The 18670-nt window shown below is 36.6% G+C and overlaps 1 protein-coding gene across 5 annotated transcripts in view; it reads right to left on the bottom strand.

Moving 5' to 3' along the window:
* The window catches only part of MYOF (myoferlin), a 166170-nt gene that overhangs the window by 82073 nt on the left and 65427 nt on the right, over positions 1-18670 (bottom strand). For 4 of the 5 annotated variants that reach the window (XM_056802419.1, XM_056802423.1, XM_056802407.1 and 1 more), the window contains exons 6-15: positions 17225-17382; positions 16984-17112; positions 13663-13725; positions 13529-13579; positions 12748-12778; positions 11696-11811; positions 7069-7195; positions 2654-2757; positions 1025-1093; positions 871-914 (exon numbers count right to left, since the gene is read on the bottom strand). In XM_056802419.1, the coding sequence (XP_056658397.1) occupies positions 871-914; positions 1025-1093; positions 2654-2757; positions 7069-7195; positions 11696-11811; positions 12748-12778; positions 13529-13579; positions 13663-13725; positions 16984-17112; positions 17225-17382 (892 nt within the window). The remainder of the gene's footprint in view (positions 1-870; positions 915-1024; positions 1094-2653; positions 2758-7068; positions 7196-11695; positions 11812-12747; positions 12779-13528; positions 13580-13662; positions 13726-16983; positions 17113-17224; positions 17383-18670) is intronic. The other variant, XM_056802413.1, reaches the window with a different exon arrangement.

Below are 18670 nucleotides of genomic sequence, written 5' to 3'. Positions count from 1 at the left end.
TGCCTGGTTCAGACTAGGCTGGAGCAGCTCTCTCTCTCTCTTTCTCTTTCTCTCTCTCTCATTTCCTTAATTTCTTCCCTCTATTTGTAAATAAACTACCATAAAAGCCATTCTGACTTGAGTAATTCATTGGGATTTAGTAATTAAATCCTTGGTGACCAACTCTCAAATATTCAGTCCAACTATAATTTTTACCCCTTACACCATTGAGGAGAAGTGAGATCTTGTCTGTGGTTTCATTGGTATAGGAAACTCTTGGTGAGGAAGTCCCCTCTAACAATGCAAAGCAGCCTCTTCTGGCAATGTAGGAACCCAGAGAGGCTTGAGGGCAATGTAAGATTAAGTGATTTGCCTAGTATCTTCCAGAGGCAGAAAGTGAATTAAGCTCTACTTAACTCAGAATCTAGTTCTGCATCCATTGCATTAAATTGCCCACCAATTCAGCTCTGTATCATTCATTAAAATATCCCTTCTTTCTTTCCTTCCTTCCTCAAATACTTATTAATCCTATGAATAAAGCACAATCTCTGCACACTGGGAAGAAAAAATTTAAACATATTTTTAAATGACCTAGGCAGAAGAATGTTTTATGTATGCAGACCAAGTCAATCACTAAACACTTATTAGTTTGGACTTAGTCTATTATGTGCTAGAAATTGTGTCAGGTGTTGAAACACAAAGACAAAAATGAAATAGTTCCTGGCCTCATGGAACTTACTCTGGGGAGCAGGATGGGAAAGGAAATGATTAGACCATGTGTGATAAGAGCCAAAAAGATCCTTACAAAATGCTCTAGGAAAATTTAGGAAAGGAAGAAACAGATCCAGTTGAAATTATTTTTTATATAATCAGTCAGAAGTTTTAACTCACCAGTCATATACTGTTAACTTTATTTTTTCACACATTGAAGGAAACTATTAAAAAGAGAAGAAAAGAAGTTGTCATTTCTAAAACTAGGCAGTAACTCTTAAACTCATTATTTTTACATTAAAATAATTCTCTCCAAACAGATGAAATACTCAACCTTGATTTGAAGATTGACAACTTGATTCCACTCTGGATTTGCATTTTTCTCTATTATGCCTGTGGAAACCTGAAAAATCACCAACATAAAGCAACATTAATTTAAGCTTAAAATTTCCAATGCTGCATTGTCTGGAACCATCATTTGGTTCCTCTGAACTCCAATAGTATAATATGTATAGACATGTGAGGGAGGCAAAATTGACCAGCCTTGAAAATACAGACAAGCTGGCTGGCCTTGGGAGTTTGTCAGAACCATAAATATGCCAGCTGCAGTGGGTACCTGATAAAGGCCAAGAAGACCCCAATAACATAAGAACCATAAACATGCCAAACCCCAGCTGTAGTGGGTATCAGATAAAGGCCAGGAAGACCCCAATAAATATGCCAAACTCCAGCTGCAGGAAGACCCCAATAATCTAGAATTGTCAAAGTTCCAAGAATAGTAGGAAGCAGATAAGAGCCATACATGCAGGCAAAATTCCAAGGATGGTATATAGTAGATAAGGGGCTGGAAAACCAGGCTTACAGAAAAGTATTTAAAGCCCAGCCTGTCAGAAGCAACTCAGAACTCTGATGATAGAGGTTCCCACTGATGCGGGTATCAGTTCAATAAATGGCCTTTCTCTGCCAGTTTGCATTGTTCGTGGACTTCCATGGTGGTGGGTGAAATCCCAGACCTTAACACATGGTCCTTCATTCATCAAATATACATATAATAAACTAAGGAGTTGATCAAATATGATGAATATTTCATATTGGCCACATCATTATTCTAGGCCAATCATTTTTTGGATTTGTTACTTTACAGATTTTTTTAACCATCAGATTTCTCATGACAGCCATAAGAAATGTAAAAAAAAAAACAAATAAAAAAGAACACATGAAGTTATAGGTGTTTAAGCTGTCCAATCTTGCTAACAAAAATAAAAAGTAGATTTATGAGATGACAGATCTTTAAAACACAGGGAATAGGGATTGGACACATGATTTCATCAGAATAGGGACCTCTCTGGTGAAGAAACTTTATCAATGCAGATCTGTGTCTTTTCTGACATTCAAAGTCTTAAAGAATTGTCCAGGACACTGAGAGGTCAATGGCCTTGCCTAGTGTCACAGGGTCAGTATTGCCAAAAGCAAGGCTTCAACCCAGGCAGGTCCTCCTGGACTCAAGGGCAGCTTTCTAGCCTCTACACCACAGTCTATTGATTTAAGGTATATCATTATGCACCAGGATCTTATCTTTAGTTCTTAGCATCTCTGAAACAAAAATAAATGATTGCATTTCTCCCCATGGTAGAGGTTCCCACCTAAGGAAGGGTTTCTTTTGATTGTGTGGAAGTCCCACACACTGGGACTGGTGTGAGGATTTGGGGTGACAAGTATGAAAGTTAAGACCCTGTGCAGAGCAGAGGAAGGGACTGGGGACTGGACCATTTTCCAGCTAAATGAGAAATGAACTAGTTATGAGGACATAGATCTGTAAAATCTGCCAAAGATCAGAATGTTCTTCCTGGAGCTGGTTTAGCATTGAATTTATCTGATGGATAATTGTCAGTTTTAGGTAGCAGACACAGTTTTAAATATTTATGCCTTCAAGCATCTTCACTCAGATTGTGTCCATACACACCTTTTTCCCAGCAAAACAAACTTCTACAAATGGATCCACTAAGTTTTTCTTGTCTACATTGGCTCCAAATATTTCTTTGACAGTCTGTGAAAAGGCATCATCCACTAGAAATGAAAATATAGACAGGACATAGTAACTTGGATTTGAAAAGCATAGAAATTCAAAACTAAATATGCCTTGGATGCCATAAATGAATGCAGAAGAATCTATCATTAGAAGAAACAAATGTTAAGAACATTCATGAAGGTGCTGGTAAGAGTTCAACAATTGGCTCTTTGGGTGGAAAATGAAGACTGGATATACTTTTAATTTTAATTTGCATTTTAACTTTTTCTCCATCACTTTCTTAAATGTAGAGACAATCAATAAAATAATAAATCAAGTCCTAATTTTATAGTTTGCCTATTCCTGAGGTGTAAAGGCTCATACTGAAAATTTAAGAATCTGCTCTCGAGTTGGCTAGAGCTAATTCCAACATGCTCTTTGTTAAAAATGTTAATTTGAAAGTCTTTACAATAGGATTAACTTGAGCAAAACAATTTGAAAAAGAATTTAGGGTTAGGTGTTAGAAATGTCCCAAACTGATGATTTATTAAACATAGAAAATGTGGAACAAAAACACAGCAATTAATTCATAGTTATTTCTTGGGCTTAAGGTTAAAAAATTATGATGTAAATAGACTTTTAGATTTTGTAACAATGTTATAATCAGGAAGTTATAGTTCCACCTATGGGATTAATGGCCAATTTTCTATAGAAGGTTCATAATATTTTACACTAACCTGACCAAAATGGCAATAAAAAATGAAAACAACATTGAAAGAGCTTCACTCAATACATTGTTTAGAAAGGGACTATACATAAAATGGCTAATATTTATATAGCATTGTATGGGTTAAAAGGGGCTTTACATATATTATCATGTTTGATCCCCACAATAATACTGTGAGGTAGGTATTAGTATTATTTTGCTTTTACATATGGGAAACTGAGGCAGACAACAGTTAAGTGGTTTGTCCAGGGTCACCTGCTAATAAGTGTCTGAGGCTAGATCTGATCTCAGGTCTTTGACTCTAAGTCCAGAGATCTATTCACTCCGTTTCATAGCTGCATATAGGAAACATTTTAGAGAACTATGTGGCAACAATCACAAAAAATATGATACTTACTGATCCACCATGTTTCTGTGGCTAGGACATTTACCCTAAAAATATAATAACATCTGTATCTATCTGGGCAAAAGCATTCATAGTTGTATAAAAGTATTTATTTGATAGATGTATTTATAATATAAAGTTTAAAACAACCTATATATATCTAGTTATTGAAAAATGGCTGAAATTATGGCATATCAATGGAATAAGATGAAAAGGGACCTGCTGTGTTAGAGAGAGGTCTGATCTCTGAGGCAAAGACCTGTGTTTGAGTCTTGTCTTGGTCAAATATTAGTTATGACAGCTACGAAGTCCAGCCAGTCTCTTAGGACTTTAAATTAGTGTGATACTGTGAAATGGGTGCCAAATTTGGAGTCTACAGGATCTCAGTTTGAATCTCAATCCTGTCATTTACTAACTGGACAACTGTGTCTGGCAAGGATGGATCCACTTGTCGGTTGTATGAGTTTGAGCTTAACCTTCTCAAAAGTCAGTTTTTCATCTGTAAAATGGAACTGAACTACATGACCTCATAGATCCCTTCTAGCTCTAAATCTAGATTCTGATGATACTAACAAAAGTTACCAATTTGGGTTAGAGGAGACTTTTCTACTCTGGGAGTTCACAATACCAATGAAATCTGAGTTTCAATCCCTCCTTATTCCATCAATCCTTATTTGCTATATTCAAATTGCTAACTTGTTTGGTTCCATTTTGTTAAATTCTGAAGGTTTTGTAACAGTTCTTTGTGATAGCAAATAAATAGAAACATTGTGAGTATTCTTTAGGGAGGGACTGAACAATTATAATAGAATGTCATTGCTCTGTATGAAATGAGGAAAATGAGTTCAAAGAAATATGGGGAAACTTCAGAGTAAAGCAAGCAACACCAAGAGAACAATATCTATAATGACTACAGAGTGAATTAAAACATTAAAATGCAACAGATCTCCAATTAATTGAAATAATGCATCTTGGTCCCAGAGAAGACATGAGAAAATATACATCCCTCCTTTTGGTAGAGATATGGAGGCCTACAGAAACAAGTGTTGCATATGCTGACAGACATACTGTCCTTGTCCATTGGTTTTACCTCACTGTTTCATTTGAGGGGGTCGGGAAGAAAGTATAAAGGAAGGTTCCATGGGAGCAAAGAGGTATATTGAGAAATGAGTGTGGCATAAAATTTTTTAAAAAGAAAAGAAAATTTCAAAAATGCAATATAATAAAATCACAAATATAAAAAATACTAGGGCTCCATGTAAGATTTTGTCTTTCATTTTGCATGCCTATATTAGTGGTTAATTAAATTCATATTAAATACTTTAAAAAGTTTTAAACCCACAATATTTAACTAGCTTGAATTATATGTATGTACCCCCTCCTCTATTACTGCCATGTCATGAGAGAAGAACTTGTATAGCTCAATTAAACTATGAATGCAGGGTTACCCATGACAGGTCAGAGTGGAAAGTTCTGATAAATGGTGATCCTCTGAAAAAGGAAATGGCAAGCTACTCCAGTGTCTTTGCCAAGAAAACTTCATGGGCAAAGTACTAGTGTCTTATGATCTACGGGATCATGAAGAATAGGAAATGACTGAATGACCAAACAACCACCACCCTAGATCAAGCTTCCTAAATCAAACAAGTCAAGATAGTTTCCAATCATAAAACATTTAATTTATGTATTTGAGACCCCCCCCCAGACACACACACAAAAGGACTGTGTTGAATTAAGAAAGTCCTTTTAAAGTTTAGAGCAGGTTTGGAGCATGTCATGCTTCATGACCCATGGTTGGTACAAAGGTCATCCTACTGAGTCCTAGCTAGCCAATCATCTGAGGGCAGACTTAGTCCCAGGAAACCTATCATGTGTTGTCAAATGGAAAGATGCAAATGTACATGTTTATTCTTTATGGGATGATCAATAACCCTAAATTGATTGGTATGGGGAACATTCTTCCCTCCCAAGCCAGGCTTCTTCAAGAAGCCATGTGACAGGGAGAGTTAAGTCTGCTGGTTACTGTATATATCATAAATAACAATGTGGATTTAGTGGACAGAGTACTTTTAAGTAGGAATTTTTATGTTAAATATTCACAAGTTCAAGTTCTAGGAACTAGAATGATCCTCCTGACCTGAAATTCACTCTACCAGACTTCAATAAAGAAGCTCTATTTTGTATTAATGATCCTGCCTTTACTTCCAGTTTTTGCAAATGTGTCAAGAGAAAAAAGATTTGTATATGTAATCTGACCATTTAGTGAGAAGCCTGACTCTAAGGCCTTAGCCTCATTCATACCAATGTATTAGTGATTTTGTTATGTTGAATTTTTTAACTTTTGCTTATACAGCCCTGAAATTTGAAGGCTATATCAGATGATAAAATTTGGCCAGGCTCTAGCCACAATGGAAAGACTTTCAGGGCCCTCACAGCAACAAATGGTCTGCTTTCTGAGGATCACCCATAGTTGAGTAAGAAGAGGCTCATTACTACTAACCTTGCCCTTTGTTGAATGATTTGGCCATGGCAATGCATGGAACCCAAAGATAAATATAAAATAGCCTTCACTCCTGTGGAATCTCCCTTCCATACAAACCAAAGAAAATGTTTAAATATGAAAAACAATCAAGAATGTGGGGACAGAGAATTAAGAATCACACAAACCTAAAGTCACCTAGAAACATTATTAAAGATGTTGGAACTTTGAATGTGGGATCCTTCTCCAATGACTAAATGAAGATACTTCTGAAGAAACTATATTGTGTCTGTATTTGAATTATACTGGAGGAGTTGGTAATGGTAAAAATTCATCTTTCTTCAGCATTCCCTAGATTATAAGGTACTTTCTAGTAACAAATCTGGGCAGGTAGCAAGGGAGATAATATTTTCTCTATTTTATAGATAAGAAAATAGATTCAGAAGATCAATGATTTGGCTATGCCATGTGGTTAGTAAGGGTTGCCAGAACTGTAAGCCAGAACTGATTCTGAGTCCATCAATCTTCCTATCATTTCTCTCTGCCTTGTTGCACTCCATCCTGGCCCGTCCTCCTTCCATTTTTCAAAAAAAGGAAACTAAGGATTGAAAAAGTGAAATAACTTGTTCAAAGTCCCACAGCTAGCTAAAAGGACTAGAATGAAAAACTCTGTGTGTGTGTGTATGTGTGTTTAACACAGATCCTTTTTAACACAACCATCTTTCATTATAAAGATTACTACCCCACAATTTCAGTGGCAAGATATAGTGAGTACTTACTCTGAGGAATATCCTCAGCTCTGTAAATTTTCAGGAGGAAAGTGACCCACCGCATGGCAATTCCAGCAGGAAGTAACAAATTACTCTCCACATCATCACTGTCATTATCTCGATCTCTCTTCTCTGTCTGTTGAGGACCCATAGTTAAAAATTATGCACCAGAATCTTATACATATAGAAAGCACTGCCTACAAAAAACCAAATGGTTCCATTATAATCAACCAAACAAACATTAAATTCTCACCATATTCCTCCTATAGTTAGAATTACAAAGACAAAAATAAAAAACAATTCTGAGAGTTTCTTTCCATGGATGAAGTCCATGGGTTAGAGGTTAATTCTCATGCTCTCAATTTTTCTGCATCTTAAAATTTACCATCTCACATCCATTCCTTACAGGGGTAGGGTCTCCCAAATACCATAGAATTATAAATTTTGAGTCCTAGACCTGAAAGGGACCTAAGATGCTATCTAATTCAACCCCTATCTAATTCAATATTTCTATTACTGTATACATTTTTCTCCTGATTCGGCTCACTTCTTTTTGCATCAGTTCATGTTTTTCTGAATTCATCCTGTTTATTGTTCCTTATGGTGTAATAGCGAGTAAAGTAGAGCAATAAATGCCCTTTGACATTTGACTCTTGAAGACATATTAGTAGCCCTGTAGTTGTATACACCATCAGCTTCTCTATTGGGTGAGAAGTTTTGTTTTAATTGGACTTGAAAAATAATTGGGATGGGGGACAGCTGGGTAGCTCAGTGGATTGAGAGCCAAGCCTAGAGAGGGAGGTCCTAGGTTCAAATCTGGCCTCAGACACTTCCCAACTGTGTAACCCTGGGCAAGTCACTTGACCCCCATTGCCTAGCCCTTACCACTCTTCTGCCTTGGAGCCAATACACAGTATTTACTCCAAGACAGAAGGTAAGGGTTTAAAAAAAAATAATAATTGGATTGTTTCAGGGCTTTGAGGCTGGTTTAGTACCTGTTAAAAACTGTGGAAACTCCCTTTACTTATAGAGACCATAGATCATAGATCTAGAACTAAAAGGTATTTTGTAAATCCTCTATAGTGTGGTTATGGTCTTGGTAAGTAATCCTTGAAAAAAAATCAGGAACCCTTAGGCTTATGGTTTAAAAGAGATTGGATAGAATACAGACACACCCTGCATACCACTGCTGTGAGCAACATCGCTTCTCTATAACCTCATTGATGTAGTGTCCCCAGCCCCCATCATGATGTCATGAAACCACTTTTATGGTCAGCCAAATCATAAGACTGTTCCTGGGAACTTAGAGTAATCTCTCAGGGCTCATTGGATGGAACTTCTCTAAAGTTTTTGACATTTGACCACCCCTTCCTCTGGGACTCTCTCCTTCTGTGGTTACTGATGACTCTTAGTTCTCTTACCAGTCTAACAGTCTCTTCTCAGCCTCCTTTGCTAGGTCATCATCCTATTCTTGCCCACTATGTACAGGTGTCTGTTCTCTTCTCTCCAAGTTGGTGATCTCATCCATTCATGTGTTAGATTCTTATCTCTATGCAAGAGTCCCAAACTCCACTCTAATTCTTACCCTATTACTCCTGTAACTTGAACTAATTGCCTACTGGACATTTTCACTTGGGTGTCCAAAGACAACTTAGAACTCAACCTCCCCCGCCCTTTTTAAATTTAGAATATTTTTTCATGGTTACAATATTCATGATCTCCTCCCCCACCCTGCTCTTTTCTCCCCATTCTTGAAGCCAACAAGCAGTTCCTCTGGGTTATACATGTATCATTGTTCAAAACCTATTTCCATGTTATTCATATTTGCAGTAGAGTGATCTTTTAACATCAAAACCCCAATCATATACCCATCACATGACATGATTGATCATATATTTTTCTAATGCATTTCTGAATGCAACATTTTCAAAACCATACATATTCCCCTAAACTTTCTAATTTTAAAAGGCCAGTTTTAGTCACCAAGTTTAAAACCCTGGAAGCATCCTTGACCCTTCACCTTCCCTTATCCTTCATATCTTATACATTGCCAAGTCATAGGAATCATTCTTTTGTATCCATCACTTTTGCTCCATGTAAATATATATATATATACATACATATGTATTTTTAAATATGTAAATAGCTATGTAAATTTCCTCTATCTTTATATAGAATCTTAGTCCCTCTTGCCTGTACTAATACAATAGCCAGCTAATTTGTCTCTGAATCCAGGCTTTCTCTAATCCATTCTCCATATAGCTGGCAAATTACTCTTTGTAAAATACAGATCTGACTATGTCAATACCCATTCCATTCAAAAATCTTCATGACATATAATTTGCTGCTGAAGTAAATCCTTAGCCTAGTATATAAAGCCCTTAACGATGTGTCCCATCTACTTTTTCCAATGTTATTTCATGTTTTTCCCCTTCTATACTTTCTCTAGCATAGTGGACATGCTAAACATATTCCATCACCTTCTGCCATCCCTCAGTATAGGCTCTGGGAGACACTCATTTTCTACCTGAATCTCTTTAAATCTCTATATTTCTTTTAAACCCTATTGGAATTCTGTATTTCATCACATTGATTTGTTCCTTTGGGCCAAACATACATTCACTCAGGTTTTTAAGACTATAAGTTTCAGAGGTGTCAACTTTCAAATGCTGCCTTCCTTCCCAGGTTTTTCCTGTTGATCATCTCATTGCTAATACCCTCTTCATCTTGAAATTACTTTGCACCATATTGTATTTACTTATCTGGGTGTATGTTATATCCCTTTAGAAGACTGTAAGCTTCTTGAGGATAGGGACCATTTGGTTTTTGTCTTTGCAAGTTCATGGCCTAGTCCATGTCTAAATCATGATAGGTATTTAATAAAGGTTGTTTAAAATCAGTTGCTAGGAAACACAATGCCATTTAGCCCAAGGATAACTTTTCATAGAGCCAATTACCACCATTAGACAAGAGAATGCCTGTATCTTCAGAGGAAAGAATATGGGAAGAATGACAATAAATTATGTGATGTGGGAAAGCACAGTGTAGTCATTAAAGCACTATACTTGGAGTTTGAAACACCTTGATTCAAATCTTGTCTCAAATAGGCAAAAACTTGGGCAAGTCACTATCCTCTGTGGGCCCCAACTGTTCATCTACAAAATAAAGGGGATGAAGTGAATGACCTCCAAGGTCTCTTCCAGAATATTATACCTGTCAGATCTATGGCAAAAGAAGGAATTTAAGACCAAGCAAGAGATAGAAAACATTACAAAATGTAAAATAATTTTGACTATATTAAATTTAAAAGTTTCTGTACAAACAAAACCAAATGCAATCAAAATTAGAAGGGAAGCAACAAATTGAGAAAAAATTTATAACAAAAACCAATGACAAAGATCTAATTTCTCAAATCTATAAGGAGTTAAGTTAATTGTACAAGAAACTAAGCCATTGCCAATTGACAAATAGTTAAGGGATATGAATAGGAAGTTTCCAGATGAAAAAAATCCAAACTATCAATAAGTACATGAAAAAGTATCCTAAATCCCTCCTGATTAGAAAAATGCACATCAAAACAACTCTAAGATATCACTTCACACACACTGCAGATTGGCCAATATGACAGTAAAGGAAAATAATAGATGTTGGAGGGAATGTGGCAAAGTTGGGACACTAATACATTGCTGGTGGAGTTGTGAATTAATTCAACTATTCTGGAAGGCAATTTGGAACTATGCACAAAGGACTTTAAAAGATTACACACCCAATGATCCAGCAATACCATTACTAGGTTTGTACCTAAAAGAGATAATAAAGAAAAACACTTGGACAAAAATATTCATAACCATGCTCTTTGTGGTAGCAAAAAAAATGGAAAATGAAAGGGTGTCCCTCAATTAGGGAATGGCTGAACAAATTATGGTATGTGATGGTGATGGATTCCTTACTGCTGTAAGGAATGATGATCTGGAGGATTCTATGTGAACTGGAGGAACCTCATTGAACTGATGCAGAGTGAAATGAGCAAAACCAGGAGAACATTGTACACAGAAAGTAAAACACTGTGGAATAATCCAATGTAATGGACTTTGCTACTAGTAGAAATGCAACAAGCCAGGAAACTCCTGAAGGATTTATGTGAAAGAATGGTATTCACAATGAGAGAAATAACTATGGGAGTAGAAATGCAAAAGAAAAACTTATGACATCATTTATCACATGTATATATGGGGATGTGATTTGAGGTTTAGGTTTTAAAAGATCATTCTATAGCAAAAATGAATAATATGGAGATGGGTATCAATTGATAACATTTGTACAACCCAGTGGAATTGCTTGTTGACTCTGGGAGAGTGGATGGAAAAGGAGAAGGGAAAAAATGCATCATGTAAACATGGAAAAAAATTTTTTTAAATAAGGTCTCTTCCAGGTCAAAATCAATAATCCTATGGTCCTACCCTATTGTAGCTCTCTTTCCTTGGCTCTAGGATCAGTCTCACTGACATTTCAATAACTATCAAATAAGAGTTATCCTAAGAGCTGACTCTCTCCTCCATTGCACACTTGCTTAGTTTGTGACCATCCTCACTTGGGGAAAAGTAGAAAAATAGAATCTTTCTCTACAAATACTCACTGGTGGTTCATCTCCTGTTCCAAGGACAAACATGCTGACTTTCATGTAACCTTTAGCACCAGAACTTATATCTTCAGGGTCATTTAGAAGAAGCCATTTTCTCATGACAGCATGACCTAAAAATAAGAGAAAGGCAAAATGGAATCCTCTTCCAAGCAAGGAGAAATTAAAGGAATGTTGGTTGGTCTGGGGTTAAAATCTTTTGGGGAAAAAAAACTTTTTTAAAACCCTTATCTTCTGTCTTGGAATCAATAGTATGTATTGGTTCCATGGCAGAACAGTGGTAAGGGTCAGACATTGGGGGTTGTGACTTGCTCAGGGTCACACAACTAGGAAGTGTCTGAGACCAGATTTGAACACAGGACCTCCCATCGCTAGGTCTGGCTCTCAATCCACTGAGACACCCAGCTGCCTGCAACAACAACTTTTTAGAGAGTTTGTTCTTCATCCTTCAAAACTTCCTTAGCTTGTCTTCAAATAGTTGGATGCCATTATGGATATCTCTGGTTCCAGACAAATTCCTGAAGAAATACCAGCATGGTCCCTTGCCTTCCTGTTCTGAGTTGCATCTGATAAGAGTTCCAGGAAAAAGCTGGGTGGCTCAGTGGATTGAGAGCTAGGCCTAGAGATGGGAGGTCCTGGGTTCAAATCTGGCCTCTGACACTTCCTAGCTGTATGACCTGGGCAAGTCAATTAACCCCCATTGCCTAGCCCTTACTGCTCTTCTGCCTTGGAGTCAATACACAGTATTTATTCTAAGATGGAAGGAAAGGTTTTTTTTTTTTTAAAAGAATTCCAGAGATGCCTTGTTTAACTACTCTTGTAAATTTGTCAAGGTAAGGTAAAAATGTCTACTCCAAATGAATAAATCCTCTTTCTGCTTACATATTCTGAGAAACTGAGCTCTAACCATTCAAGCTCCAATTGATTTATTCAGATGACTCAAGGCCCCCTCCATGATTTTTTTCTTTTACTTTCTAGTCCTTTCACAAAGATGCCTTATCTGCAGGAGAAGTGAGGAATCCAGGATTCAAGACAATGAGAATACTTACCAGGTTCATCATAAATGTAACCAATATCAATCTGAAAAAAAAGAAGCATTTAAATGATTTTGAAATTAATCTTAAAAAAAAAAACATATTCCCCTTATCATGTTTAATCAGAGAATCCAGAAAGTAAAAGAGGGGACTAGAGGTTGTCTAGACCAACTTCCTACCTCATGTAGGAATCTCTTTTACATCATCCTTGAGAGATGGTCTTCCAATGAAATACCTGCTATATTTGGAATAACCTGAAATATGTCCTCAAACTATGTGCCTTGAATTTCAGATATTCAAAAAAGCATCCTGCCATTCTTTACAGGTTTGGTTGGCCTACCTCCATGGCACCTGCCCAACCTTCACTAGAAGGTTGACAATAATTACTGCCATGGAGGGAGGCTGTAATAAAAGAGGCAGCAGGATGGGCTTCCCCCACTGACCTAGAAGCATTCCAATGACATACAGGACCAATAGGCATCACTACTCATTCAGTGGCTTTAATACATGGGGGACCAACACAGGTGATAAGCCCTAAAATGTAAGAATTGTTTTCTAGAGCCACTTCTAAGTTCTACACTTCACTACCAACCAAAATTTAGCATTAAAGGCTCTCTGCTGATATCTCTCCCCTGGCACCATTATATCTTCCCTTCAGAGAATATCATGATACCAGGGTAAAATGACTTTGAGATTCACTAAAAGAAGCAAATTGAGATGGGGCAGAGAATCAGGCCCTCCCTTTGGGATTCTTTGCAGCACTGAAGTGAGATATAAGTATTCTCTTGGTACCAACCTTAAATTCTCCCATCAGACAGTCTGCTCTCAAAGAATGGGAATCATATACCTAAAATAGAGAAAAATTCCCACTTATAGACTTTGTAACTGTATATGCTTATAACCTGTGTATAAACATTTGGTTTTTCTTACCCGAATGCTTATTGTCTCATCAACCAGTTCAAGAGGGGTCATGTGGACATTGTAGAAAAATAACTGTTAAGACAAAAAATAAGGGGAAAAAATTCCAGCTGTAGAGTAGGATATAAGAAGAAAAAAAGCCAAGTAACAGTCATGTACTTAATCACATTAAGTTGTTCAAGCCAGATAAATACTGACTCAGCTCTTTAAGACTATAAATTGCAGAAAAGATGTCTAACTTTATTGGTAGAGGGAGTTTCCTCACCTAGGACTTTTCTAGACCAATGAAATCACAGCCCCAGTCCCTATGCAGCCTCTATCCTATAAACTAAAAGTATGATAATAATAAAAGTTGACATTAATATAGCACCTAAAGGCTTACAAAGTATTTTTCATACATTATCTCATTTGAGCTTCACAACTCCATGAAGCAGGATTTATAGATAGTATCATCTCCATTTTGTAGATGTGTAAATATAAGCTTAGAGAGGTAAAGAGATTTGCCCATGATCTCACAGTCAGGATCTTTCAGAGGCAAGACTAAAACCCAGGATCTCTTGACTCTCAGGCCAGTTTTTTGTCTACTTCACACTGCCTTGGTTGCAAACCCTGAAGGGCCATATAAATCAGAGGAAGGACCTGAAACTTCCTAATTTCAAATCCTAATTTCAAACCATCTACTCTGCCACACCAAGTAAAACAAAGTTGGAGGTTTTGTTATTGTTCAGATGTGTCTGACTCTTTGTGACTCCATTTGGGGTTTTCTTGGCAAAGTTACTGGAGTGGTTTACCATTTCCTCGTCCAGTTCATTTTACAGATAAGGAACTGAGGGAAACAGAGTTAAGTGACTTGTCCACGGTTACACAACTATTAAGTATCTGGAGTGAGATTTGAACTCAAGGAGATGAGTCTTCCTGACTCTAGGCCCTGATTCTCTAGCCACTGTGCCACCTAGCTGCCCAAAATTAAAGGTAGTAACTGCTTAATTCAAACCACCAAGCCCCTGGATATTTTAGGCAAACTGTGTTTTGAGGCTTGTGTTATCTTGACAGTTTGATAAAATTTCTCTCCATTTTATTTATATAAACTTATATTTTGTGTCTCTAAGGTCACATGAGTAAATTCTCATGCCCTTCACCTCACTCCACCTCCACCAAATGGGATCACAGGAAGAAAGCATGAGAGGCGGGGCTACATCAAATTTATATCCTCCCTACTTCAGCACATAATGTGAGAAGGAACATGTGATGTTGGGAATTGGAGTTCTAGGGTACAGAAATTAATTGCACCATCTACCTTGTGATTCCCATGGAAAATGAGCATGCAGAAATCTCCCAGATTTACATGGCTAGTTCTCCCATGGAATCAGTACACATAACCAATTTATATCTCTAAAGATCTTTAACTAGAGGTACATACAATATTGCACTAAGGAGAAATTACAATAATTTGGGAAGAAAAGGGAAATAAAAGAGAAAGAACAAAACCAATGATTGCTAGGTACATTGACAAAAACCCAATTAAGGGACAGTCCCCTTTGGCATAAGAGTGTACATACAAAATAAATGTGTTCAACCCCCCATAGTTCAATTTCACTACATCCCAAAGTTCATTCTGGATCTTTTGGTGCAGTGTGAGGTTTCTGCAGGCATCTCCATGGTGCCTTCTCCAAACAGTTCATTTTCTGGATTCAGGGAGGTAGCAAGTTTCTTATCCTAAAATTACTCTCAAACAAGAACGTTTTTATAAACCTGGAATTATATATGTAGGATTAAAATTAATGTTCAATACTCCAAGTATTATATTTTATAAAATTTATTAACTATTACTTGAAGTAAAGGAATAAAAAGGTAATTATCTAATGTATCTATTTACTCTAAAAATAAAAACTAAAAAGTCCCTAAAACCAACTTTTGTCATTGTGGATGAGTCCCAGTGCCTTAGAGGAAATTATCACTTTTTGTACATGCAAATCTGTGAGGTTTCTTCTTTCAGAATTGATTCGTTAACCATATAGTATTTATTAGCTATTTCAAGGAGCAGCTAGGTGGTGAAGTAGATAGAATTTCGGGCTTGAAACCAGGAAAATTCATCTTCCTGAATTCAAATCTGGCCTCAGACACTTAATAGTTGTGTGACTCTGGGCAAGTCACCTAACCCTCTTTGACAGATCACTCCAGTATCTTTCTCAAGAAAATCCTAAACAGGGTCACAAAGAGTCAGGCAGGACCAAAAATGGTTGAACAATGACAAAGCTATTTTGAGGTACTTAGGTGGCATAGTAGATAAAACAATGGATCTGGAGTCAGGAAAACGTGAGTTGAGACCTGGTCTCTCAGACATTTAATATCAAGTCTGGGGTAAAAAAGGCTCATATTCTTGAGTTCAAATCTGGCTTCAGACACTTAACTAGCTGTGTGATCCTGAACAAGTCATAGTTTCTTCATCTATAAAATGAAATAATAATAGAACCTATCTCACAGCGTTGTTTTGAGGATTAAATAAGATAATATTTATAAAAATGATTTGTAATTTAAGGCAATATTATTATTATTATTATTATTCAGTAGCCTAAAATTAAACCCTAAAGTCTCAATGACTCCTTTTATACTTTTTGTTATTTCAATGCCAGTAATTAGTTACTGAGGGTAAAATAACTAAATTAGCTGTTGAGACACTAAGAATGTGTTAATCAAGCTCACTTCTATAATTCTGATTCTGATTTTATCTGTTTTGGTCTCTAGATTTTTCAGTAAGTCAATTAAGGAATGTGAAAATTTTTCTTAGGGTCTTGCTAAAGTCTTGAGAGTTTAGTGATCAGTCTCTTTTAATCAAGGTTGGATTATGATCAAATTGTTATGTATTATTTTTAAGATCTATAATCTGGCTACACTTTACCTGTGCAGTTACACAACACAGATCTTCATTCAAATTAAGATGGCATGTAACTGATCCAAATTAAGAAAATTTCCTCCCCCAATATACCCCATTCACTCAAGCTATTCCAATTTTTAGGAATGCCCTCTTCTTCCAATAAATTCCTACCTTTTGTGTTCACCCCACTTTTCAACCACAAGCTAAAGTCTTGCCTCTTCTGTGAAGTCAAGATGCTGTCAGCTCACTTTGATCCCATCTTTCTCTTTGGGTCTTTTGCTTTTATTGCCTTTATTGCCTATTGCCCAATTAGTGCCTCATCAGATAATGTCATTTTTAGCTGTCTATATTCAGCATATAACTTTATGACATCAGTATATAATGCTATTGCACATAATGCAATAAAATTTGTATTTTTCCTAAGAAATATCATAATTTAGACTATATCAACTGCTTACTTCGTCAAAAAATGGATTATTCCCTCTTTTTATTCTTGTTCGATGTGTCTGACCACAGACATGGACTTTGACCACTGGTTTGATGTTATTCCCACTTAATTGGCGCCCTTCAATCACTCTAACACGAATCTAGGAGAAAAAAATAAATATGGTGTTCTCAACACATCAGGCTACATGGAGAGAAAGGTTTTTACTTAAATTTTTAACAAGGTATCCCATTTTCTGTTCTGCCACTGATTACCTGGAAGTCTTGTGGCTTATTGGAAAGGATCTTTCGGGTATTCTTTCCTTTTGTAATCCTCCTGGCCAGCTGGGCTTCAGAAATATTTGTTGCTGGAACCCTTGGGGCAATGACTTTGAATGCAGTATCTTCATCTCCTGTGTCTTCTTCCTCTTCTTCTAATATGTGAAAAAGTCACATAGTTAAGAAATGACCAAGCTTGTAATAAAGGGCAAGGACTCCTCCTTTTTAAGTACCCAAACACAATCTCCTCTGATATAAATAGTTCTACCCAGTCTCTTCTTTTCTGTATTTCCTAAGAAAAGTTGCACTTGTAAATGAAATCTTCCAGGGTGCTGATCTAGGACACTACTTAGGGATTCTGATACTAAAAAATATTTTATGTGAAGGAATATCTTGACATTCTCAATGAGGCAGGAAGAAGTAAGTGTAGAAGATGGGCCCAGTGAAGAATGTATGTAAATAGGATCTGCCATCAGAAGATACAAATTTTTATGAGAATTATTCTGAGGTTATCTTTTGGAATCAGGGATCTTTTGGAAACTGAGGACACTGACAAATGGAAAAATACAACTGAAGTTGATTTCCAAGTGGAAGTCCAATTTTAACTTCTCTGTTGCTGGTTTCTCATTGACCTCATTCAGCATTCTACTTACAGAATGTGTAGAACTTAGAGAACAGAGGAACAGATCTCAACATTCCTCAAGTCTCTGGACTCCACTATCCTGAATGCTATGCCTTTCATAATGCCCAAGATCACATTCACTTTTTGGCTGTCATATCTTACTGCTAACATATTAAGATTGTTCACTAAAACTTCCAGATCTCTTTCAAGATAACTGCTTTCTACTTGTGCCTCTCCAATCTTATAGTTTCAAGGTTGATTTTTTTTTTTGACATCCAGTGTAAAATTTTGTTTATTACTTTTGAATTTCATCTGATTAGATGTAACTACATCAGACAATGCTCTAACCTGTTAACATCTTTTTTTGGATCCCCTAATTCTACCATCTGTTATCAGAAGTAGAGTACATGGATATAGTTCTCTATTTACTATGATACACTGTCTCTCAATTATAGATGAGGATCAAGTCTAAACCTACTATTTCATCAGCATAGGGACTTCTGTGGTCAGGAAACTCCCTCCACCAACTACAGATCTGTGGAAACCTAAATTCTTAGAGTATGGCAGCAACCATATTAAGATATATTTGGGAAATATTTAGCAAAATAAATAAAAATACAAAAGAACAAAGATTAAGAGGTGGTTTTCTAATTCAAAATGTAGCCTACAGGATTAGTGGTCCATTTCTATTTTTCTGACACCCTTAAACCCTGAGACTTAAGTGATTTGCCCAGGCCAATATGTGTCAGAAGTCAGACTTTCTGGCTCAATATCAGCTTCATTTATCAAGTCATGCTACCTCTCACACATTCTCAGTTATG

This window comes from Monodelphis domestica, chromosome 1 (genome assembly GCF_027887165.1).
Source record: "Monodelphis domestica isolate mMonDom1 chromosome 1, mMonDom1.pri, whole genome shotgun sequence".
Lineage (NCBI taxonomy): Eukaryota > Metazoa > Chordata > Mammalia > Didelphimorphia > Didelphidae > Monodelphis > Monodelphis domestica.
This window is presented reverse-complemented; position numbering and strand designations above follow the sequence as displayed.